This window comes from Aureobasidium subglaciale (assembly GCF_000721755.1).
Source record: "Aureobasidium subglaciale EXF-2481 unplaced genomic scaffold scaffold_10, whole genome shotgun sequence".
NCBI lineage: Eukaryota > Fungi > Ascomycota > Dothideomycetes > Dothideales > Saccotheciaceae > Aureobasidium > Aureobasidium subglaciale.
In genome coordinates, this window is record NW_013566985.1 from 571,072 (window position 1) to 594,110 (window position 23,039).

General features: G+C 51.0%; 12 protein-coding genes across 12 annotated transcripts; 5 read left to right on the forward strand and 7 right to left on the reverse strand.

Moving 5' to 3' along the window:
- Nucleotides 1–132: 132 nt before the first annotated feature.
- On the reverse strand, nt 133–4,355 carry AUEXF2481DRAFT_219103 (uncharacterized protein). Its single transcript, XM_013488558.1, has 2 exons — nt 479–4,355; nt 133–422 (listed from the first exon to the last, which is right to left on the reverse strand). The coding sequence occupies exons 1-2, from the start codon at nt 4,233–4,235 to the stop codon at nt 319–321; spliced, it is 3,861 nt and encodes a 1,286-aa protein (XP_013344012.1). The 5' UTR covers nt 4,236–4,355; the 3' UTR covers nt 133–318.
- Nucleotides 4,356–4,743: 388 nt separating this feature from the next.
- Nucleotides 4,744–7,343, reverse strand: AUEXF2481DRAFT_88876 (uncharacterized protein). Its single transcript, XM_013488495.1, has 4 exons — nt 7,173–7,343; nt 6,943–7,105; nt 6,776–6,887; nt 4,744–6,726 (listed from the first exon to the last, which is right to left on the reverse strand). The coding sequence occupies exons 1-4, from the start codon at nt 7,176–7,178 to the stop codon at nt 4,950–4,952; spliced, it is 2,058 nt and encodes a 685-aa protein (XP_013343949.1). The 5' UTR covers nt 7,179–7,343; the 3' UTR covers nt 4,744–4,949.
- A 176-nt stretch (nt 7,344–7,519) lies between these two features.
- AUEXF2481DRAFT_40008 (uncharacterized protein) lies at nt 7,520–9,381 on the reverse strand. The gene is made up of 2 exons (XM_013488417.1): nt 8,792–9,381; nt 7,520–8,733 (listed from the first exon to the last, which is right to left on the reverse strand). Exons 1-2 carry the CDS (start codon nt 9,193–9,195, stop codon nt 7,665–7,667), a joined length of 1,473 nt encoding a protein of 490 aa, XP_013343871.1. The 5' UTR covers nt 9,196–9,381; the 3' UTR covers nt 7,520–7,664.
- Nucleotides 9,382–10,557: 1,176 nt separating this feature from the next.
- AUEXF2481DRAFT_5060 (uncharacterized protein) lies at nt 10,558–12,447 on the forward strand (the record flags this gene model as incomplete). Its single annotated transcript, XM_013488295.1, has 4 exons — nt 10,558–10,745; nt 10,799–11,150; nt 11,204–11,957; nt 12,014–12,447. The coding sequence occupies 4 exons, from the start codon at nt 10,558–10,560 to the stop codon at nt 12,445–12,447; spliced, it is 1,728 nt and encodes a 575-aa protein (XP_013343749.1).
- A 60-nt stretch (nt 12,448–12,507) lies between these two features.
- On the reverse strand, nt 12,508–13,659 carry AUEXF2481DRAFT_219177 (uncharacterized protein). Its single transcript, XM_013488559.1, has 3 exons — nt 13,346–13,659; nt 12,709–13,293; nt 12,508–12,655 (listed from the first exon to the last, which is right to left on the reverse strand). The coding sequence occupies exons 1-3, from the start codon at nt 13,436–13,438 to the stop codon at nt 12,569–12,571; spliced, it is 765 nt and encodes a 254-aa protein (XP_013344013.1). The 5' UTR covers nt 13,439–13,659; the 3' UTR covers nt 12,508–12,568.
- AUEXF2481DRAFT_219221 (uncharacterized protein) lies at nt 13,347–14,092 on the reverse strand. Its single transcript, XM_013488560.1, has 2 exons — nt 13,918–14,092; nt 13,347–13,867 (listed from the first exon to the last, which is right to left on the reverse strand). The coding sequence occupies exons 1-2, from the start codon at nt 13,939–13,941 to the stop codon at nt 13,493–13,495; spliced, it is 399 nt and encodes a 132-aa protein (XP_013344014.1). The 5' UTR covers nt 13,942–14,092; the 3' UTR covers nt 13,347–13,492.
- Nucleotides 14,022–14,805, forward strand: AUEXF2481DRAFT_65504 (uncharacterized protein; the record flags this gene model as incomplete). Its single annotated transcript, XM_013488455.1, has 3 exons — nt 14,022–14,108; nt 14,159–14,314; nt 14,365–14,805. The coding sequence occupies 3 exons, from the start codon at nt 14,022–14,024 to the stop codon at nt 14,803–14,805; spliced, it is 684 nt and encodes a 227-aa protein (XP_013343909.1).
- Nucleotides 14,806–15,277: 472 nt separating this feature from the next.
- On the forward strand, nt 15,278–16,412 carry AUEXF2481DRAFT_65581 (uncharacterized protein; the record flags this gene model as incomplete). Its single annotated transcript, XM_013488466.1, has 4 exons — nt 15,278–15,535; nt 15,590–15,638; nt 15,694–15,710; nt 15,765–16,412. 4 exons carry the CDS (start codon nt 15,278–15,280, stop codon nt 16,410–16,412), a joined length of 972 nt encoding a protein of 323 aa, XP_013343920.1.
- Nucleotides 16,413–16,790: 378 nt separating this feature from the next.
- On the forward strand, nt 16,791–17,852 carry AUEXF2481DRAFT_88881 (uncharacterized protein; the record flags this gene model as incomplete). Its single annotated transcript, XM_013488496.1, has 2 exons — nt 16,791–17,821; nt 17,842–17,852. The coding sequence occupies exons 1-2, from the start codon at nt 16,843–16,845 to the stop codon at nt 17,850–17,852; spliced, it is 990 nt and encodes a 329-aa protein (XP_013343950.1). The 5' UTR covers nt 16,791–16,842.
- Nucleotides 17,853–17,924: 72 nt separating this feature from the next.
- AUEXF2481DRAFT_5065 (uncharacterized protein) lies at nt 17,925–18,461 on the reverse strand (the record flags this gene model as incomplete). Its single annotated transcript, XM_013488296.1, has 1 exon — nt 17,925–18,461. One exon carries the CDS (start codon nt 18,459–18,461, stop codon nt 17,925–17,927), a length of 537 nt encoding a protein of 178 aa, XP_013343750.1.
- A 649-nt stretch (nt 18,462–19,110) lies between these two features.
- Nucleotides 19,111–21,148, forward strand: AUEXF2481DRAFT_219323 (uncharacterized protein). The gene is made up of 5 exons (XM_013488561.1): nt 19,111–19,545; nt 19,605–19,726; nt 19,775–19,991; nt 20,044–20,434; nt 20,487–21,148. Exons 1-5 carry the CDS (start codon nt 19,252–19,254, stop codon nt 21,095–21,097), a joined length of 1,635 nt encoding a protein of 544 aa, XP_013344015.1. The 5' UTR covers nt 19,111–19,251; the 3' UTR covers nt 21,098–21,148.
- On the reverse strand, nt 21,116–22,105 carry AUEXF2481DRAFT_40014 (uncharacterized protein). The gene has a single exon (XM_013488418.1). The coding sequence runs from the start codon at nt 21,971–21,973 to the stop codon at nt 21,239–21,241; it is 735 nt and encodes a 244-aa protein (XP_013343872.1). The 5' UTR covers nt 21,974–22,105; the 3' UTR covers nt 21,116–21,238.
- Nucleotides 22,106–23,039: the final 934 nt, after the last annotated feature.

The following is a 23,039-nucleotide window of genomic DNA, read 5'->3' on the forward strand; positions in this document are numbered from 1 at the left end:
GAGACTTGGTTAGTTAGTGAAGCCTTGATGTCTTTGTTTAGGTATGACAATATCAAGAATCTGGTCACAGGACGCCCGACTCCAGGAACAACTCGTTAGTTTCCGGATGCGGATCTATTTTTTGTTGCTCTTCGCAGTCGGACAATGGCCGCAAACATATCACGGGGTTGAACGAGTCGAATTGCTTCGACAAACTTCTTGACGGTCCAAGATCCACAGACGAGTGGTGGAAGAAAGCATATTCATGATACACGAAACAAAGAAAAAACGCCGTCATGTCATGTTACATCTAATCGTCTCCGTTATCGCATCTCAAGCTTAGTACTCGTCTGAGTAGTACTCCTCATCCGGCATCATCGCACGGTAACGTCTGCTAGCAAGGTCTTGCTCAAGTCCACCATCGACATCTGGGTCTGCGTAGCCTGCAAAATGAATTAGTTATTTGCGTCATATAACATGATCATGCTCCAGAACTTACCAACTCCGCCGAAGAAGCTCAAGGCAACTGGCAAAAAGACCAATGCGTGAAGAGCAGCCCAAATGACAAGTGCCAACCAGACTCTAAAGTAGTAAACCTCGAAAATCTTGCTGCGGGTAAAGGCGAGCACAAAGACTCCAAGGAGCTTGGTGACAGTGATACCCGAAAAGACCGAAGCGCCAACATTGACGAGAGCGGCCCAGGCGCGTGCGTCTTTACCACGGAAGCTGTGGCAGCGCTCGAGAAGCGAGGGCGATGGGACCGAGAATGCACGGGCAATATGAGCGCAGAACTCAACCGAGATACCAACACAGATGATGAGATTGACAAGGGAGACGGCGTTGAGCGAGACACCAGCCAAGGACATGGTGCCAATGATATCGATGACAGTCATAGCGACAGTCATAGTAACAACGAGACCAGTCGCTAGAGAACCAAGCAATACACTGCTCAGCACGAGAATGAAGGCCAGAGCGCCTCCAATGAGCGCAGCTGAGAGGCGTACGATTGAGACGTATTGATCAAAGAAGATGTAGAACTTGCTGTAAGGGAAAACTTCGACTCCAGTGCGCGCTGTAATATCGTTGGCAACGCGGCGAGCCGACTTGTAGGCTGCGATGAAGTCACTCTGGCTGTGCATGGGTGTGTGCGAGGTACGGAAGTGAGAGGCTGGGATGCTCAAAGTCTTGTTATCAACCACAAGAGCATTGCCGTAAGCAGCCTTTCCAGCAAGTGGACACTCGCTCGTTGTAGGTGCCTCGAGCCAGCGCTGGAGATAAGAGACGAACTCTTGGCCTTCGGGCATACCGTGAAGAGTGACGTTCCATGGAGGGTTACGGTTCTCGAAGCAGGTCTCTGACCCATCAACGCAACACTCATCGAGCGAAGGGTTAAGCCAGAAGAAAAAGTCATCGATCCAGCTGGCGGTAGCGTCGGCAATGTAACTAATCTCCGGTCGCTTGCGCTCCTGTTCGAGAATATTGGCCAGTGAGAACTCCTCACAAGTGGAGAAGCGGCCGCAGATCTCTTGCTGGTGTTGACGAGCAGTTGCATTAAGGCCCTTGGTTACAAAGTAGACTGGTGGTCCAGCCTCGAAGTAGTCGTAAAGATCATCGAAGTATTTGACGAGGTACGAGTCGGAAGGAATGGCAATGCGCTGGTCAAGACCAAGTTCGACATTGGGCAGAAGTGCAAGACCGATGGTGAAGAAGCCGAGGAAGATAGTGATGACGGCAGTCTTCGTCTTCTTACCGAGCAAGGCAGGAGCATAAGTCTTGCGAATGAAGCGTTGGAGCGTACCTTCCTCTTCAATGCCGGCCAAGCCGGGCATGCCAGCCATCCCCATCGAGTTGGAGTCAGCGCCCTTGACCTTGATGAATGGGAAGCAATCTGCGCGCCCAGCCTCGACACGCTTTTGGTTGAGAGCCAGGACGGAAGTGAACATGGTGATCTGCAGTATCGCGTTGATGAACACAGCTCCGGCTGCATATGCAGCGAAGTTCCGAACAGCAGGCATGCCAACAGCAGCACCAAGAGCGAACGCGACGGTTTCGGTAGTGGCCGATAGAAGAATGCTGGGACCCATGCGGCCAAGAGCTTTGGCTATCCTCTCGCTGACTGGCTCATCGGCATGGCTAATGTTGACGCGCTCGAATTCGTGAACAATGAGGAAAATGTTGTCCACACCAACTGCGAGAACGAGGAAAGGAATGACCTCGGCAATGATCAAGGTAGCCTTCATACCAGCGGCAGCGAACAAACCAACGGATGCAGAGACGGACATGAGAACGATAAGAATACCGACAACACCAAGCATGAACTTCGATTGAACAAGGGCGTTTGCAGGATTGTTGAGTACATCTCTTACAGTCAAAGTGGTGGCTCCGAGTGCAATAGAAGCATACATGAACATGATCAAGTAGCTGATGGCAACAATCTTGGCGTCAGTGTTGGTCGACTTGCTGAGCTCTTGCTCAAGACTGATCTCAGTGTTGAATGACAGACGAAGACCACGCTCCGAGGCTTCCTCCTGGACAGTAAGCAGAAGTCCCTTGAGACTGTCCTCCCAGTCCATAGCTCTCTCGAGCTCGAAAGTATCCTCGGCGTAATTTGTGACGGCCCAAGTGACGACCATAGCAGTAGAATCGATGACACTCTTGTTGTAACCGCCGAATAGATAGCGGGGATTCAGTGGTTGCTGGAAATCAGGGAGACAGTTGACGGGAGTATCGGCGCAAGCCTCAAGATCCTCAGCCCATAGCTCGGGGTCGACCCCGTAGAAGTCACCGCCAAAGTAACCTGTCAAAGATTGAATAACACAAGCGTCTCCAGTTGGCTTATAGCAAACGTCATCAAGAGTGTAACCACCATCGATGGACTTCATTCTACTGATGCGGTTCTCGACATCGAACCACCAGTTCAGCGTGTCGTAAGACAGGACTGGACCTGGGCCAGTAGACAGGGTATCGTTGACTAGGAAGACTTGCTCGGCTCTGAAGAATGGACCGAAGGATTCATCAAAGAAGGCCTTTTCCTTGGCTGCCTCAGAGTCAGGAGAAACCCATAGCTTGACAGGATCAGTCTCGAGAGCAAAACGCATCCAGCCTAGACTAAGCAGAGCAACAACGATGACCGAAGAACTGATTGTGATGGCAGGGAAGGTGGCAGCGGTGCGACCGAGACGCGAAAAGATTCTGTCGCACACTGTGTTCAGAGGATATCTTCTGGTAGGCTTCTCGACAAGACCAGCGTGGTGCACGATATCGCCTTCATCTTCATCATCGCTAGGAGAGGCATCCTGCAACAGTCTCAAGCGCTCGTTGCGGTTCTTGGTGTGCTTAGCATAAGCAACGTGGCCAGAGACGGCCAGGATCAAGAGGGACAGGAAGACAGAGTAGACGATAATGACGGCGAAAGACAGGCATGGTAAAACGCCGACCTTGCACTCGTGAGATTCCTTGACCGAGGGAAGTTCGGGGCAAGAAGCAGCACAGTCCACACAGGCGCACTTGTACCTCTCATCGGTGCTGTTGCAAGGATGGGCCTTGTCGGATCCGGGCTCCATTCCAGGGAAGTCAGCCTCGCTGGGGACCGGGAAGTTGATCTGGAAGGGACTGCCGAAAGGCTTCTTATCACCCAAGAACTTAAGGAACTGGGTGTAGTTCTTTGCGCCGCCACCAATCAGGTCCATAGCTTTTCCTCCAGTAGCGCCGAACTTGACGTCCTTGCAGCTGTTGTAAAAGGCGCTTCCATAGTCCTCAGAGATCAGTTGATCGAGTTCGGTAACGAGCAGTTTGTCGCCCTTGGGGGCAGTGTTGGTGACATTGACGAAGAGAGATTGATCCGGGGAGCAGGTAAATGTGCAGAATAAGTTGAAGAAGTTGTCTTTGCAAGCAGGGCACGCGCCGATGATTGATTCAGCACGCTTGAGGTTGGAGCTGAGGGCACCAAGTTGCTCATCTGTACAGCAGATGGGACCCTCAGCCCACTTGTCACCACAGATGGACATCAGTGTTCTGCGAGTGTCGGCATTGGGCTGCTCGGCCAAGCCATTGTCGGGGCAGGGCAGATCAGAGCCAAAGAAGCCTTGTTTGCCACAATGACCGCGAATGGCGCATCTTCCTGCTTCATGCTTGTGGGTCAAGCCGTCGGTTGCTGTCGTTTCGATGGCGAAGGATGTTTGCTGTGTTTCGGCAGAGGCCGAGGACGAGAGCAGGCTCAGGCCCGCCACTGCGAGCCATGGCCGCGTGAAAAGCATCTTTCCAAGCTCTTTCTCTAAATGATGCAAAGGGAAAGCGTCGTGTACTAGGATGTTAAAGAGAACGGTGTGGTCGTGTGTCGAGCTCGTGGAGAGTCAGGCACCGGGCGGTATATGGGTTCCGAGACGTGCTTGAACGAGAGGTCGGTGGCGTGGTGGTGGACTTGGTCGGAAAGAAGATGGAACGTCGACGAGGCTGACACAAGAACGAACGATCACTCCAAAGCGATGTCTGTCTCGTATGGGACGGAGCACAGCTTTCGATGTGCTGCTCACAATCGACAAGCACCCGCATTCGCGCGTTGCTCCGCCCCCGCGTCTCCTTCCCACACCATGACGCTGCCAAGCCAGCCACACCTGCTGCCACCAGCCACATCTCCGATCACTAGCCATCTCCATTTGTCAAGCATTCTCATCCGTGGCTATCACATGGCACTTCAACTTGGCGAATATTCTTTGTTTTGTAGTATTACATGTTTCTTCGTCTGTATAACGTCTCATGTAGCTAGCAGGGCTCCTAGCCTCTCGTTCCAAATCGCCCTCATGCTTTTTCTCCATGTTCGGTCGTCAAGTTCTTGGTTGCACTTCATCCTCTACACACCTCTGTATCGCGGCGCGTCCCCTGTTCCTGAATGCGCTTCCTGTCGAATAGCATCCAACTGTGAGAAGCCGCTGGTCTTTGCCGCACATGCCTCATCTTGTCATCATCTTCATTCATGCCTGAGACTCGCCGCCGTTGGGAGCTGCGCTTGATGAAGCTCCGCGACCAGCACCACCTCTGCCTCCACGTCCACGTTCCAGACCACCGCGGCCGCCACGTCCACCACGGCCACCGCGTCCACTGCGAGCACCTTCGCTGTCGGATTGCCCACTACGGTATCCGCTCTGCTGGCCAGATGCTGTGCGCGAGCTGCCCCACGTACCGGCTTGGAATCCTCCACGTGCAGGGCGCTGCTTGAACTCACTAATTCTCAGCGACGAGTATTTGCTGTCTGATGAGGGACTGCGCTTCAAGACCTCCTGCATTTCTTCGTGAGAGCTGAAGTGTGCGATCCAGAAGCCCTTGCTGGTTCTCTCCATCTTGGTGAGCTTCTTCTGGTCCTCCTCGCTGAAGATCTGGCGCACTTCAGCCTCATCGTCAGTACCGTTGATAGGGGGAATGAAAATGGACTGGCTCTTCGGGACCTCCTGGGCCTTGGGAGGAGCATCAGTGGCGGAGGTTGTAGCAGCCTTCTCTTCTGTCTTGGCAGGTGCAGGGGTACCGTTGGTAGGGGCTGCAGTCTGAGGAGTTGCGGCAGACTTGGTAGGAGCGGGAGAAGGAACTTGCTGAGGAGTTGCAACCGGGGGTCTGGCGTTCTGGTGAGGTCCAGAAGCACGAGGCGCATTTGCAGGAGTGGGAGCGGATGCCACAGCGGGAGGAGGGCCTGAAGGTGTGGGAATGTTGCTAGGCGTAGGTGCTGAAGCCGCGGCATGAGCGGCGGATGGTTGGGGTGCTTGGGGTGTTTGCGCAGGACGTTGAGTGGGCTTTCCAGCACGGTGCGAGAAGTTGAAGCCCTGGGCCTTCATCTCAGTGCCAATTCTACCCTGATCAATATCGAGCAAGAGCCAACCAAAGGCGGCATCGGCCAAGTTGAAGTTCCACATGTTCTTGAAGGCCGACTCGTCAACGACACCGCCCTGAGGGCCAGTGTAGCCACCGCCGAAGGGGTTACCACCGTTGGCGACCGAAGGCATCTTGGAGACCAGTTCGAGAGCGTTGTTGAGAAGACGCTGTTGTGACTCGTTCTCGGACACAGCGGGCTCGACTTCGCTCTTGACGGTTTCCCAGACATCGTTGAATGAGGCTTTGGAAGCAGCGAGCTTGCCGCGGTAGTGGTCCAGAGTGGGGTTGACACTGAATTCGTTGTAGGAGCTACCGTAACGGAAGTGCAGACCAGCTGAGATGGAGAAGTCGGCCTTGAGGGCCACAGCCAGCTGGTTCAAGAGACCTTCGCGGGCGGGCGATGCGTGGGTGACGAAGACACGGGTCTCGGTAGGATCGTAGACGCGGTTGGCTGTATCAATGAGCTCGCCAATCTGCAGAAGGGTAGTCCACATGGTTCCTTGGCCTCCAGCAATAGTTGTGCGGCCTTCACCGTTGTCGAACAGCTTGTGCATGACAACAGCGCCTCCAAGACCCAACAGACGCAACTTGACACCGCCAATGTCGAGCAGACGGGCGTGCGACTCGTCAATGACAAAAAGGTTGTTGATCTTGTATTCCCCTGAGCGCAGCTTCTCCAAGACCGAGACATCTTCACATGCGCCCCAGACGGTGTAGACGGGCTTCTCAAGTGTGTAGGTGCCGTTCAAGAATTGCGGCAGTTCCGACAGAGGCAGGCTCTCGCGCTGGAAACGATCCTTGATTGAGGTCTGGGCAGAGGCGCGGGCGATGTCATTCTTGACGCCGTCATTCAGGAGAGGAGAATATTGCGCAACATGCTTGAGAGTCCTGATTCGGATTAGTCGGTGCAGAACAGTGAATGGGCGAGGCAGCTCACTTCTCAGCGATACGATCGAGCGAGGTATTGTCGTAGAAGCCAAAGTCACCGGTATGGATGATGTAGTCGGCGTTTGCGGTACGGGCGAGTTCGTTCAGAGATCTGAGGTTGCCTATTCCATCACTTCAGTGTCCGTTCCATCATGTTGTGCTGTGCGTGCTGCTCACCTCGGACGTCGGCGATACAGAGGACTCTGGCGCCACCGGCCTGCACCACGCGACCTTGGTTAGGGAGGAGTGGCGTGGCTCCCGGGACGGGTCCGGATGCTTGAGAGGGAGTGCCGTTGGGAATGTAAGCCTGGCTGTATGAGCGCGGTTGAGTAGGTGGTTGCTAGCAAGGCATCAGCGTCGATCTGACAGTAAATAGCAAATGCTACAAGCGCAAGATGCGGACTTACAGCCATGAGGGAGGGATGGTGTGATGCGCTTGGTCGGGGTATCAAATTAAAGAAACAGACTGTAAAGCAGAATTAAGACGAGGAGCACAAGTCCAGAGTCAGATGGGACAACGAGAAGGAAGGCGAGATGAATGTGAAGGAAGAGCTTCAACTTCCACGTCGTTTACTCCTGCACCTCCTGCCACCGCAGCTGCCAAAGCCCGTGTCTTTCGGCGCCCGGTTTTGCCAAGGCCGAGCCAAGATTCACTTATCGCTTGTTTCTCGACCAACTCTGTCTGAGTGAGAGTGCAGTGAGATCAAATGATTGTTGAACGATAGATAATCCTTGAGATGCTTCAACAAAACTACTTAGCTCTCCTGCATACAGCTATCTCGTTCATCTGCCCAATATCGTGGCTTAAACATCACAGCGCCGCCATCATCGTCCAAGCTTCATGTCAAGCGGCCCAGCCTCCTCTTCCATGGCTCTCTCAGCTTTCCTCTGCTTCCAACTTAGTACTCCATTGCATCTTCAAAGAGCTGTCTGAGTTGTGCCCTCTCCTCGTCCACGTTCTGCATGTCAAGGCTAGGTGCCAACATGAGTACTCTTGCTTGCGGCATGGTTCCTTCCACCAGCTGATCCACATCACCAAGGCCAAAGCCTAGATCCTTCAGTCCTCGCGGCTGGTCACCTAGATCCACCAAGAACTTGGAAAGTGCCTCGCTCAATACTTCTCCAGCACTTTCCTTCTTGACCTGACTGATATCCACACCGAAACACTCTGCTGCTGCAAGATGTCTTTCCGGGTTGCTCGCTCCAGTGAACTTGAATACGGCAGGTGCGGTGACAGCGACACTGACACCATGAGGGATGATCGGGTGGTCGACAGCGTACCCGTTGTGCTTGTAGCCCGGGTTTTGACCACTCACAGGATAACTCATACCATGGCACAAGTGGACACCTGCGTTTCCGAAACCAACACCTGCCAGAGTTGCTGCCAACAACATCTTGCTCTGTGCTTCATGGTCATCGGGATCTTTGACTGCTCTGGGCAAATACTTGACAGTGTCTCTCAACGCCTGTAGACTGAAGATATCTGAAATCGGGTTCGCACCCTGGTATGCTGGTCGCTCGATGGGGTTGCGAGGTCTAGGTACACGCTCATGGTACGGAATAGCGGTCCAAGATTCCAGAGAGTGACAAAGCACATCGAGTCCACTTGAAGCATGTACAGCAGAAGGCATGGTACGTGTGTTGAGAGGATCGCATATGCCGAGTGTCGGCTTCAGGTTGCGATGTGCGATACCCGTCTTTGCCTTCTTGGAAACAAGATCGAAGATGGCTGTGCCTGTTGTCTCGGATCCTGTTCCTGCTGTTGTGGGAACTGCAACCAAAGGCTTCAACTTGCCCTGGATTGGCAGACCCTTTCCGAGAGGAGCGTTCACAAAGTCCAGGAAGTCGGCCTCGGGGAAGGATGTGTAGAGGTTCATGAGCTTTGCTGTGTCGATGACTGAGCCACCACCAACTGCGAGGAAAGCGTCTGGAGCGTAAGGTTTGGCAAATGCGATTGCTTCCTTGATCCTGAGTGCAAATAAGTATTGTGCTTTGGGTTTCCTGCTCTGATGCGTAGGGGACTTACGAGTGATCCTTTGGCTCGACTCGACACTTGCTGTATATCTCATATTTGATGCCCTCCCTGTCGAGGCCCTCCTGAACTTGCTTCATTGCAGTCAAATGTAAGACAGTGCCATCAGTCACAATCATGACCTTCTTGGCTCCCATGTTCTTGAAGTCCATGCCGACCTCCTTTGTGCAACCAGGTCCGAATCGGATACTTGAGGCTGCCATCTCGAAGGCGTATTCTTTCTGTTGCGAGTAATCGATTGGCGTGGCAAGTGCACGTCGTCCCTGGGAAATGCTCAGAGGATTGTGGTGATGACCTGGGTTGCTGTGGCATGGGCATCCTGGACCGTGTGTGCCGACGGCACGCAAGAGGTTGAGTGCTCTCACTGCTCTAGATGGTGCTATGCGAATGGCGGCCATTGTTGCTGATGTGGATTGGAAAGAATACGAGGATCGGAATCAAAGGAGTCGCGACATGTTTTGTCTTGCATCACCGGGTCACTACGAATGCGAGATCCCCGCAATATCCGCTGCGGGGATTCCGCTATTGTGGAGCTAATTCATACCGACGAGCCGTGTGAATTATCACGAACTGTACATTTCCTTAGGCGCTGAAGGAGTCAGAGTGAGAGTTGAAGAAACATTAAATCGGCTGTTTGATTCAACCACAAGTTCATCAATCATATTCGAGTTATGTATCATACGAATAACACCTTCGAAGCATGCAAACTGCGGAAGACCGAGGTCCAATTGGCACCCCACAATACAGCCTGGGCCTCTCCGAGACATCTTGAACTCCAAGTTGCTGCGATGTCGGCGGAATGTTCGAGCTCAATTTCCTTGTCCTCCATACGAAAAGAACGCGAAAGCCACACAGTTCTGCACGTGCTTCGAAGTGAAGGTTACCTATGTCATGTTCAAAACATGGAGGGCTAGAATCAGTATAAAAACTGCCCGGACGGCCACCATAGCTCCATCAGCGAGCGCTGAAGCTCAAGCTGATTTGGTGGTGGTGATGGAGACTTCGGATGGTGTGGTTCTCAACACGCTCTGGAGTCATGACGGCCTCAGTACACGCGCGCACCTCAGTATAGCAGGTCAAGATACAGTGTTGTGATAGCTCAAAACCGTGGGTCCATGCGTCGGAGATAACTCCGGACTTCCGCGCTGACTCGCGTGATTTCAACCGCTTTGATCACCATGTCGGAGAAGGCGATATGTGCGACGATCTGCCACAGGTTTCTAAACACGGTCTTCTATTCATTCTCTCCTGCTCGTGCTGCCATACTAAACAGGGCTGTCAAAATGCACAAGTACTTCCGGAAATCCTGTCGTTGTGCTGGAGAAAGATGACAAGACGGCCATCTCAGCGGACGACCCTAGGAATCTGAAAAGTATTGTGCCTTTTTACAGCTCCTTGAAAGCTTGATGAGTTGCGGCGGAGATGTTGTCATAAAACAAGCCTCGTTGATAAGCATCTATCCACCTTCCTCTTCTTGGACATGACGGGCAACTCTACAATCTTCGTTGGAGATAAGGATATCACGGCTCGCCCGAGCCCAGAGAATGCAGCATAGATCTTCGGGCATGGTCCGACATGGCGAATTCCCCTCCGTCTTATCTTTACGTTAGTGAGTATTCAAACATCTAGGTCCCTGACTGCCGTATACATTCTCTGAACAAGTATAATCCACATGCACCTTCCTTTTACCTTCCCTCTCCTTCCACAGTTGTACTCGTGCGCAGTAGATACACCTGTGAACTAATCGATCTGTTTGGGTCATGACACTACTACCGAAGATTACCTTGCCCTCTAGGGACACAATCAAGAAAAGATGCACGACCCTTGAGGCTTGGGCATTGCCCAAGCAAGACTCGAACATTGCGCCCGACTATGTCTGGACGAACAAGGACATGGATCCTGTACCAATTGCCGACCAGACTTGGAGCATGTGGACCTGGGTAGCATAGTAGGTTCAGTCATGACATATCTTATTCCGCATCGTTGACCCTTGGACTACAGCTGGGCAACCGACGTGATAAATCTGGGTACTTGGGAAACAGCAAGCTCGATTATCCAGGTCGGTCTAACCTGGCGTGATGCAATTCCTATTATGGCTGTTGGCACTCTCTGTGTCGCTATTCCGGTGGTACTGAACGGAGCCATCGGTGCCCATCTGCATGTACCTTTCAGCGTTATTGTTCGTTCTGGATTTGGCTACTATTTTGCATACTTCTGCATTGCATCCAGATGCATTTTGGCCATGTTCTGGCTAGGCATTCAAAGTGCGAATGGAGCTCTCGCTATGCAGATCATGATTATGGCAATCTGGCCGTCCTTTGCTTCGTACGACTGGGATGGTCCAAACAACACAGTACGCTAAATGTCCCTCTTATCGACTTGAAAACTACCTACTGACCATTGCAGCTGCCACTAAGTGGTGGCATTAGTACCGCCGGCATGATCGCCTACTTCTTGTTCTGGATCATCCAATTGCCCCTACTCCTGATCCCTCCCACTCGACTCCGCTACCTCTTCATCGTCAAACTCATCGCAGCCCCAGTCACAGCTTTTGCAACTCTTGGCTACATGATCCATAAAGCAGGTGGAAGCGGTGCAATCTTCTCACAACCAGGCACTGCAACTGGAGATACCAGGATCTACCTCTGGCTAAGTTGCATGTCCTCGGTGACAGGCGTATGGGCAACACTTGCGTGCAACATCCCCGACTTCTCTCGTTACGCCAAAGGTCGTGCTGATGGAAAGCCAAACTACGCCCAATACATCCAGCTGCCAGTGTTGCCCATCATCTTTACACTATGTGGTGTTCTCGGTGTCATCACTACATCAGCGTCGAAAGTCGTGTACGGAGAATTCTACTGGAATCCTTTGAATATTGTAGAGCAATGGCTCAAGAACGGACATGCTGGAAGAGCGGCAGCATTCTTCGCTGCATTGAGTTGGTACATCGCGCAGGTTGGTACGAACATCACGGCCAACTCAATCTCTGCTGCCAACGACTTGTGCGTTATGGCGCCCAGATACATCGACATACGTCGTGGCTGCATGATTGCTGCCGTGGTATCTTGTTGGGTCATGGTACCGTGGAAGATTTTGTCTAATGCAGAGACGTTCTTGAGTTTCATGTCTGGATACTCTGTCTTTCTCGCTCCTATGGCTGGTGAGTGGTGCTTACTTATCGAGTTCGGGTGTAATGCTAACCTTCCTTCTCTACAGGTATTATAGCAGCCGACTATTGGCTCATCAAGCGCCGCCACATCGACGTACCAGCCCTCTACGATCCACACGGTCGCTACAGATATGTGCATGGCGTGAACTGGCAAGGACTAGTCGCGTTCCTCCTCGCTGTTTGTCCCAATCTCCCAGGACTTGCAAACTCGATTAACGGCATTTCCATTTCCGCAGGAGCGAAGCATCTTTACGCATTCGACTGGCTTTATGGCTTCGTTTCTAGTATCTTTGTGTACACTATGTTGAGCAAGATCTTTCCGACCAAGGAGGCGCTGATTCCAAAGTCGGTTTACTCTTTGGAGGTGGTAGAGGGCAGAGAAGCAAGTTCGGATAGAGATGTTGAAGGCGAAAGTCGTACAAATTCTGAAAAGCAAGGGTTCGGCAGTGCTCATGCTGTGGATATGGGCAAGGCTATATAGACGGAAATTTCTGAACATGACATAGATAAAAAAAAATGGGAGACACTTTTGAAAAACAAATGCCCTGTTGAGGAACGTTTACTTCTATCACAGGTTGAGTCTCCAAGCTGAACAGCATTGCTCAACTAGTCAAACCACAGTCAATGATGACGTTCTGCCCTGTCATACTCTTAGATAAAGCAAGTGTTCGCACCTGTTCCGCAACATCCTATGATGATAGTCAGCGATCAGTCCGTCATGATCTGATTGAAGTCTACTTACATCGACCTCAGGCAGCCTCTTCAACTTGGTACCATTTCTGTGTGCCTCTATCTTTTGCTCCGAGAACTTCAATCCCCACTCCGTCAACATTAATCCAGGAGCGACGGAATTGAACCTGATCTTTGGAGCACAGATGTTCGCCAAACACTTGGTCAAGTGTATGCTTGCAGCTTTTGTCACAGCATATGGCAATGAGCTTCCAGAAGGCTTGACTCCAGCAATACTCGCCGTTGTGATGAAAGCACCCTCGCTCTTGTCTAGATGCTCCCTCACGGCGTAAGCCAGCCACATGTGCGCTTTCACATTGTATAGAAAGCATTTATCCCAGTCCTCATCAAAGTGTTGCTCGTCGAAATCCATGAAGTTCGTCAGACGTGTGTAACCGGCATTTGACACTACGACGTCCAGGCGACCCATTGTGCTGATTGTTTCTTGCACCAGAGAGTTGATAGCATCGCGGTTCCCGATGTCGGCCTTAATGGCGTGAAAGCGAGGAGATGCTTGAGAGGAAACTGTGCCGGGGATGTTGTTGAGTTCTTTGAGGACGTCTTCGGCACGGGAGCTGTTGTTCGCGTAGTTAATTACCTGTCACGAGGGTGAGCAGAGATTCTCTAGCTAAGTGACTCAGAGGACATACGACTCGAAAGTCTGGTGCCAGTACACGGGCAATAGCAGCACCTAAGCCAGCTGTGCCAGCTGTGATCAAAGCGACCTTCTGTACTGCAGCCATGACGTGAAGGTGGTGGATTGATTTAGGACAGGATGTACTGTATGGGCTGACTACCTACAAAGCTCCTAGGCTTAGAAGGAGATAGGGCAGAATGATACACTTGGCCGAGGACCCTAGAAGTGCCGCGGGGTAGCTACTTGTGTTTACGACCTTGCCCACCTTGATATGCGGAGATGCTCCGCAGTCGACTCGCCGGTATTCCGCGGTAGAGAAGTCCGGCAGAGGCACACTTCCGCACATGCGACTTACTAAGCACTGTTCCCTCCAAGCAGTCAATGATAGCCAGATAGGTTGAATCTTCTCCATTGCGCGATGGGGAATCTTTGAGAAGGGCGGTCGTGATGGAGAGATGTTTGTGGTCAAGCTTCGAAGCTGGATAGTAACAGCCGAGATCGGGCGGCCATAAATGACGTAAACGTGGTCAAGAATCTGTAATATTGGCATCGAAGCCTCAAGCAAGTGTAGCGATCTCGACTCACCAGACATATACACAATGTCATCATTCTTCAGATCAGCACCCAGAGCTTTGTCTCGCGCATCGGCATGCCAGCCTCTGGCTGCTCGTGCCAGAGCTGCACCTTTCATGTACCGTGGTCTCGCCACAACTCAGGAACAGCCTCGCATCCGTCTTGGTTCTGTTGCCCCTGACTTCAGCGCAAAGACGACCGATGTAATGCCAATCCATACGTGCAAGCTGGTATATCGTTCTGACAATCGTAGGGTGACATCAAGTCCTTCCACGAGTGGATTGGCGACAGCTGGGCCATCCTGTTCAGCCACCCCGCTGATTACACACCTGTCTGCACCACTGAGCTCGGCGCTTTTGCCAAGCTGAAGAACGAGTTCGATGCTCGCGGTGTCAAGATGATCGGCCTGGTACGTGATCATTGAGGTTGGGAACAGAACAGAGCTGACTGAATTCGCAGAGTGCCAACGACCTCGGATCGCACGAGGGTTGGATCAAGGACATCAACGAGATCGCAAACACGAGCCTCCAATTCCCCATCATTGCCGACCACGATCGAAAGGTTGCCTTCCTATACGACATGATCAACCAGGAGGACTTGGACGACGCAGCCAAGAAGAGCATCGCCTTCACCATCCGCTCCGTCTTTGTCATTGATCCCCAGAAGAAGGTCCGCCTCACCATGATGTACCCTGCCTCCACTGGCAGAAACAGCGCCGAGGTTCTCAGAGTCATCGACTCGCTCCAAACAGCCGACAAGAAGGGTATTGCCACGCCAATCAATTGGCAAGTTGGCGAGGATGTTATTGTCCCACCTTCGGTCTCGACTGAGGACGCAAAGAAGAAGTTCAACAACGTCCGTGAGCTCAAGCCTTATCTTCGCTATGCAGAGATCAAGTAGATCCTCGGTCATCAGATAGATGAACAAACACAAGATAGACTTGACGAGCAAAGACTAGACTTACATCTGACATGTACCTATTCGTATTTTGGCTTGCTTCCAGAAGTTCGGCAGACGAACTCACCTGTCGGAAGCGGTGGAACGATCTAGATGTGTTCCATTACTGCGTGTGGAGCGTGAACATGTTTGGTGCTCGCTCCTGGCGTCCATTCGGCCGGCATTGGCAGATCAGCCTCGGCTCCCCGGATTGTTGATCGGTCCCCTCGGGAAAGCATACAAAAAGTTGCATCACATGAAGGGCACGCCCAGCATCATCGGCTTGGGTATTTGGCATTGATAGCTTCACTTTTTTCGCGCGACGCTCCTTCCTCTCTCGTTTCTTCATTTCCTCGACCGTCGCAACTTCCAAACCAAGCTCCTTCTCTCCAGCTGTCACCCCCGCAGCTTCTCCACACATTCTGCACACCACATCATGTCCAAATCAAGCATACCCAGCGTGAACGACCTGCCCTCGGCAGACGAGTTGAAGAAGGATGCTGTCGTCGCAACAAAGCAGACGTTTGCGAGTTTGCGCTCGCTAGTGTCTGGAGGTGCCGGTGGTGTTTGCGCGGTCGTGGTTGGACACCCCTTTGATCTGGTCAAGGTGCGCCTACAGACCGCTCAGGCCGGTGTCTACAGCGGCGCAATGGATGTTGTGAGGAGGACAATCGCAAAGGAGGGTCTCGTCAGGGTATGTGGCTTGCTATCACATGTTTTGTTACATCGCCAACTCACAATCTTGTAGGGTCTGTATGCTGGTGTCTCGGCTCCTCTGGTCGGAGTGACCCCAATGTGTAAGTTTGGCTCTTCTGAAAGCTGAGATACACGATTACTGACTTTGCCTCGCAGTTGCTGTCAGCTTCTGGGTATGATTCGATCTACTTCCAAATCGAGCATTTGCAGCGACTGACAAAACACAGGGTTACGATTTGGGCAAGAAGCTCGTCAAGTCGTTCAGCACCGTACACAACGATCAGTTCACCGTCGGCCAAGTATGCGCCGCTGGTGCCTTCTCTGCCATCCCTACCACCGCCATTACCGCACCTTTCGAGCGTGTAAAGGTCTTGCTGCAAATCCAGGGTCAAAAGACATTGGCTCCTGGCGAGAAGCCAAAGTACGCAGGAGGTGTTGATGTCGTGCGTCAACTCTACAAGGAGGGCGGTGTAAGATCCGTCTTCAGAGGAAGCGCCATGACACTCGCCAGAGATGCCCCTGGATCAGCAGCATACTTCGCTACCTACGAGATTGTCAAGCGCAAGCTCACACCCAAGAACGCAGACGGCACTCCTGGCGAGCTCAGTCTTCTTGCCGTCATGGCCGCCGGTGGTGCCGCTGGTATTGCCATGTGGATTCCCGTTTTCCCTGTCGACACCATCAAGAGTCGTCTGCAGTCGGCAGAGGGCAACCCTACCATCGGAGGCACCGTCAAGGAGCTCTACAGAAGAGGAGGTTACAAGGCATTCTTCCCTGGTATCGGTCCCGCCATGGCTCGTGCTGTTCCCGCCAATGCTGCCACTTTCCTCGGTGTCGAGTTGGCTCAGAAGGCCATGACCAGAATGTTCGATTAGAAAGACGCATAGATTCTGGATGAATTTGGAATTCTCCATTGACAAAGAAACCCTTATACACGAGAACGGCATGTCACAGCCTTCGCTTCTGCTGCAGCAACTTCTTGGGGATTAGGACAGGGTTGGTCGGCCTTGGCGCTTGATCTGCCAGAGAGCTTGAAAACCTTCGAACATCACCGAGTATTTTGACAGCGATGCAACTCGGTTCAAAGACGATGGAATCAGATCTGGCAGAAGCAACTCTACAAGTTCATTCTTGCTATTTCTGAGCCTCGGCAAAAAAATCTTTGTCTTTTTGAATAGATCGTCAGAAAGAGAAGCACCCACATTTCCATAGCAGAATGATCAATGAATAAAAAAACCATAAAGTCCAGTCTCTTCTTCCACCTCTGCTTCAATTCTCTACACTTTTACATCAACACTCACAACAATGTCTACCGAAACAATTGTCCTCACCGGAGCCACTGGATTCTGCGGCTTTGCAATCCTCCAAGAAGCGCTGCAATACGACTACAACATCCGCATCGTCGTGCGTAGCGCCGCAAAAGCCGACATTCTACGCAATAACCCATGCTTCAAATCTCTGACCAGAGGAACGCCAAGATACAGTTTTCACATCGTGCCTGATCTCGGTGTCGAAGGCGCTTTGGATGAAGTGACTGCAGGAGCGCAATACATGATCCACACAGCCTCGCCTCTGCCGTTTTCAAATGTCAATCTCAGTCATGAAGAGCAAAGACAACAGATCATTGATCCTGCGGTCAATAACACGATTGGCGCTTTACAGTCAGCCAAGAAGTCTGGTTCTGTGAAGAGAGTTGTTATTACCTCTTCCTGTGCTGTGTTCATCAGACCAGAGCTCTTGGGTGGACCTGAAGATGTACCTGTCGTGGTTACAGAGGACACCATCAACTCTGAGCTTCCACCCCCATATGCGAATAACTTGGTCGCTTACGTCGCATCTAAAGTCTCTGCTTTCTTGCAGTCAAAGCAGTGGATGGCGGATAACAAGCCTGGCTTTGATGTTGTAAACGTATGCCCGACTTTCGTTCAAGGACGCAATGAGCTCGCCACTTCGCCTGCAGATCTGATGAATACTTCCAATGCTCTACTCTTGAGAATGGTGCTCGGTCTGGCGCCTAAGGATTCTCCAGCCGAGTATGCATCGGTTGTGCATATTGAGGATGTAGCGGCTATTCATATTGCTGCTTTGAACAAGGACAGGATTCCTGCTGGAGACTACATGTTTGGGCAGGAAGTGCGATGGAATGATATCAACACGATCACAAAGGAGATGTTCCCTGAGCAAGTTGCGCAAGGACTGTTACCTTGCACATCGAATGTTCCTACAAAGTCGGTGGTTTGCAGCAAGGAGAAGACGGAGAGGACGTTTGATGTTGAACTCAAGGGTGTGGAGGATATGGTGGAGGATTTGGTTGAGCAATATCTCGAGCTTTCTGGTCAGAAGAGGCATGAAGATGAGGATGATGAGTAGTGTACGCTGCCACATATTCACAACTTGGCATCTCCGTTAATGACATCCTTGACCAATTTCAAGCCTTCTTCGGCAAAGGCAACCATATTTCCGACTCTGTCGCCTCCAAGCCCTGTCTCGACTTCCCTGGTGAAGGTGCCCTTCTCGCAGTCTACAGCTAGTGCAACATATCCAGGCGTTCTGTTTCTCGTGTCACCACCAGTAGGACCAGCAGTTCCTGACTCGGCAATCACATAGTCTGCCTTGAGTTCCCCTCTCACGTGTTTCGCCAGTCCAGCAACAATGTCTGGGGTAGGACCCTTGTAGTCCTTCAAGTTCTCATCATTCCAACCAGCGTATGCAATTCGGGACGGGAGGGTGTACAGTGTTAAGCCGCCCTTGTAAATTTTGGAGGCTCCAGGTGTGGAGAGGATTGATGAGGAGAGAAGACCTCCAGCTGCGGTCTCGGCAATGGCGATAGTTTGGTTGCGTTCCTTGAGGAGAGTTGTCACTTCTTCCAGGATCTTGCGAATGGCTGGTGGGGGAAAGTGGGCTGAGGCGTCTGAGGAGCCCATTCTGACGATTGATGTGAGATTGATGGGTTTGAGGCTTCGAGAGAGTTGTAGTGTTCTTGTAGTCAGTGGCTTGAACATGAGAGTGAGATTTTTGTGTATGCTGAATTACAAAAGATCGAGTTTACTCGGGTGTTTGTAAGCAAGACATCTGTGACGTGGGTATGGCGGGGTAGTTGTCATGTCAGGGTCACCTTCTGCATCGCTGGTTCTGAACATCTGGTGCTTCGAATTAGATAATGAGGGAAACTGCGTTTGCCCTCTTGTTGCAGCGGTGTCTGCGTCGTTCACTTTACAATATTGGTACACTCCCTGGTTTTGAGTGTGATCCACATGCATGGTATAATGTTTGTCTCCGGGAGTCGCAGAAGCTTCAATTTTTGGGCTCACAATCAGATACCTCGATATCGTCTCCCTTTCGCAAAGTCTCTTTCACTCTTTTATCAGGCTCATGATCGATTCAAATGTCCTTGATATTTCCGCTGCGCCAGACATCCATCTGTATCACAAAACTTAAAAGTGGTATGCCAAGCTGCGGGCAAGCAGCGGCGACATCGCTCCTTCCCAAGAAGGATTAAGCTTGGCCGAGAGATGCTTGATCGGCATGACCGCCTCCCTCTCTTCTCCACGTTCATGCTGCTGATCAGTCAACCTCGATTGGCCATGCGCCGTGCCTATCTCAACGGCGAAGTAACATAAACCCATGGTGTAACTGCAATTGGCATGATATTCCGCTCTGCTCGCCGGTGGTAGGTACCCTTGTATCGCGGAACCCTTGTATAAGTATTGCTAGATGCCCTCTTCCTCAACACTATATCCCTTTGCCGTACTTTTCCTTATCGCCCCTCTCTCCCACACCATGCCCGACAACGAGAAGTCGACCGTGCCTTTCGACGCCGAGAAGGAACTCCCTGGACCTCTGGCAGATGCTATTCGAAATGGAAGCGTGGATAAGTCTATCTTACAACATGCTGGAGACGCCGATGAAGCCTTGAAGGCTTTCATGTCGCATCCGGGAGAAGTCATCGAGCTGGATGAAGCAACAAATAAGCGACTGCTACGAAGGATCGACTTGCATCTAATGCCAGTGTGTAATTTCGATGAGTCAATGTTTCACACGCGTGCTGATATCCTGTCTTCGTGAAGGTCATGTGTATCGTCTATGGACTCAATTATCTGGACAAGACAACATTATCATACGCTTCCGTCATGGGATTGAAGAAAGATACCAATTTGCAAGGACTCGATTACCAATGGCTAAGCTCCATGTAAGATACACGATGTACCGAGTGGACATAGACATTAAGACGCAATAGGTTCTACTTTGGTTACATTTTCTGGGAGTATCCAACAAACAGACTTTTACAAAGGCTACCATTGGGAAAGTACTCTGCAGCCAATATTATCCTCTGGGGTACAACCTTGTGCACGTTTGCCGCTGTCAAGGACTTTGGGGGCGGCGTCGCCGTACGCTTCTTCTTGGGTGTGACGGAAGCCGCAGTAACGCCAGGCTTTGCGCTCTTGACATCACAGGTATGTATATCGTTCTGCAATGATCACAATCGATATGCTGACAACGCTCTAGTGGTACACCAAGAAAGAACAAGGTTCCCGCACAAGCATCTGGTTCTCATTCAACGGCTTCGCCCAGATCTTTGGTGGTCTGGTGGCGTATGGTATTGCAAAAGGGACAAGACTTCATGGATCTGCAATTGAGCCATGGAAGATCATCTTTCTCGTCACGGGATGTCTGACCATCTGTGTTGGCTTCATCTTTCTCTACGTCATCCCTGACAGTCAGCTCAATGCACGTTTCTTGAGCAAGGAAGATCGTGTCCTGGCAATTGAGCGCGTCAGATGCAATCAGCAAGGTATTGGTAACAAGCACTTCAAGATGTACCAGCTCAAGGAGGCGCTACTGGATCCTCTGACATGGGCATTCTTCTTTTATGCTCTGGTAGCAGATATTCCCAATGGTACGTCTATCGAGAAGTCGCTTAAAAGTATGACGGCTAACCCATAAACAAGGTGGTATCTCCAACTTCTTCTCGCAGTTGATCACATCTTTCGGATACACCGCTGAAGAATCTTTGCTCTATGGTACCCCTGGTGGAGCAATCGAAGTGATTGCTCTTCTTCTTTGTGGATACCTTGGTGATAAATTTGGCAATCGCCTGTTGATCTCAACTTCTGGTCTCTGGATCTCAACACTCGGCATGCTGTTGATTGTATGCTTGCCGCTCGACAACAACATAGGTCGTCTGTTCGGCTACTACCTCACACAAGCATCACCTACACCATTCGTGGCTCTTCTCAGTCTCATCTCCACCAATGTTGCCGGATGGACAAAGAAGACTACAGTGGCTGCCCTGTATCTGATTGGTTACTGTGCTGGTAATATAATTGGACCTCAGACCTTCAGACCCAAGGACGCACCGAGATATATTCCTGCCGAGATCGTCATCATTGTATGCTGGATGCTATGTATCGCCGACATTGTGTTTATCTACTGGTACTGCAAGAGGCAGAATCGTAAGAGAGCAGAGATTAGAGCTTCTCCTGCTTACGTCAAACTGGAGAACCAGGAGTGGTTGGATCTTACGGATCGTGAGAACCCTGAGTTTGTATATACCTTGTGAAGATATAACGATATACGACAATGCAGGCATGACAATTTCATTCATACACATACAGTCAACTGGAACCTGGCACTGACTGCAGTGTTTCTTAATTCCTAGACTTTTAATATCATCTACTGTGTATTCATGTACAACGAATCTCTAAGTATATCCAGCATGTTTCAGTCCTTCGATCATCCCTCCACTCATCATAGCCCACCTCAGAACATTGGCCCCTTGCACCTCCCCTCCAGCAGCAGCTCTAAATCCCTTCACAAACTCCTCAGCAATACTCACTCCTCTCAACACAACTCTCCCCTCAACCGTTCCTTCCAAGAACTCTGCAATCCAATCTGTCAACGCAGCTTCCTCTCCACTCCCCAAAATACTCTTGTTGATAACAGCAGAAAATCTTATCAACGATCTTAACGCCACAGCAGCTTGAGCAGCAAATTCACGATACCTCAACGGTCCCTGACAAAAAGTGATGTCTTCACTCCTCTTTGGCAGAACGTCCCCATATTCCACAAAAACCTCCACCCATTTGACCAATTCCTGCATCGACAACACTCCCCTACTGACATGTTTGAATCTCAACTTTCCAAGCACACAGTTCTGTTCTCGGAGATATTGCAATGTCTTAGCTAGACACTGTACACCATCTTCGAGGGGAGAACGTAAATCGTAGATGAATTCGTTGTTGAGGAAATGGAGATGCAAGGATTCGTAACGGAAGAGCGAGCAGGTGCGGGAGAGAGGTGGGGAAATCCAGGTGTTGTGACCGCAGTAGGCTGAGAGGAGGTGTGGTTGGGAGGGACCGAGGACGTAGTTGTAGATTTGAAGGCGGAGTTCTGCTGGTAGGGCGAGGAGAGATGGAGTGACTGTGGGGTGATCCATTATGATTGAAGGAACCAAAAGAGTAGCTTTTAGAGCCAATAGGATTGTTGTAGTGATGTTGGAGTGTATAGATGGTAGGTCAAAGATTGGATCTGATAAGCCGATCTGGGAAGGAACATGACAGGTTTTGTCTTATCAGATCATCAGACCACTTGATCTGATAAAACTTTTGCACCGGCGGCTGCGATATCGGGCTTGCGTACGTTCTGGAACGACTCCGCTACCGGTCATAGTCAAACCTCTAGCATGGCAAGTATAAGAGTGGCAGAGCTGCAAAAAGGCATGAACATCTGTTAGAACACCAATATGCACTATTAAGTCTTGCTGCTCAGTGTTTCTTGGCCCCCTTCAATCCACAAAGGGTATGGGAATTGATTCCTTGACGTTCATTCGCGCGCAGCAGCTAGACTTTCCTCTGCCGATAGACGATTACCCTACCGCACGGCGCAAAATGGTATTTTGAGTGTCAAGCAAGTCAAAATTCCACTTTACTGGCATGATGCTCCACAAGGCTGCCTACGACGAGCTGGTTGTTAAATCCTGCTGAGGTTCTCGCTTCATGGTACGGTGGTCAAGATTAAATCCGCCATCGCAAGGGCTCATATTCAATACCCCAGCAACATCGGTAGCGACACTTGACGATGGTTTTGTTGCCTTTTCTCTAAGAGGATGTCTAAAAGTTTGATCGGGTAAGAGTTCTAGAAGTGTACTGTAGCGGAGAACCTGGATAGGTCAAAAGCGACTCTGCACTGCGGCACGACTATCGCGACTCTGCGCACGCAACAAGACGACGGAAACGAAGGGACAGACCAGTGATTGAGAACAGAGAGCCGACAAAAAAACATCGAGCAAGATCACAAAACATACAGCAGCAGGGATTCCCACGTGGTCACCCACCGTAGTACTAATCTGCCGTTCAACTGCTTATGTATGGCAGAGCGGACGGGATGCCCAGTTTTCAGCTGACTGTGGCCGTATGTGCTCGGATCGCCATCATCCAAAAATATATGGTTCACAATTGAGCGATTCGTTATGTCATGGAGACCATAACAATGCTCTGCGATAT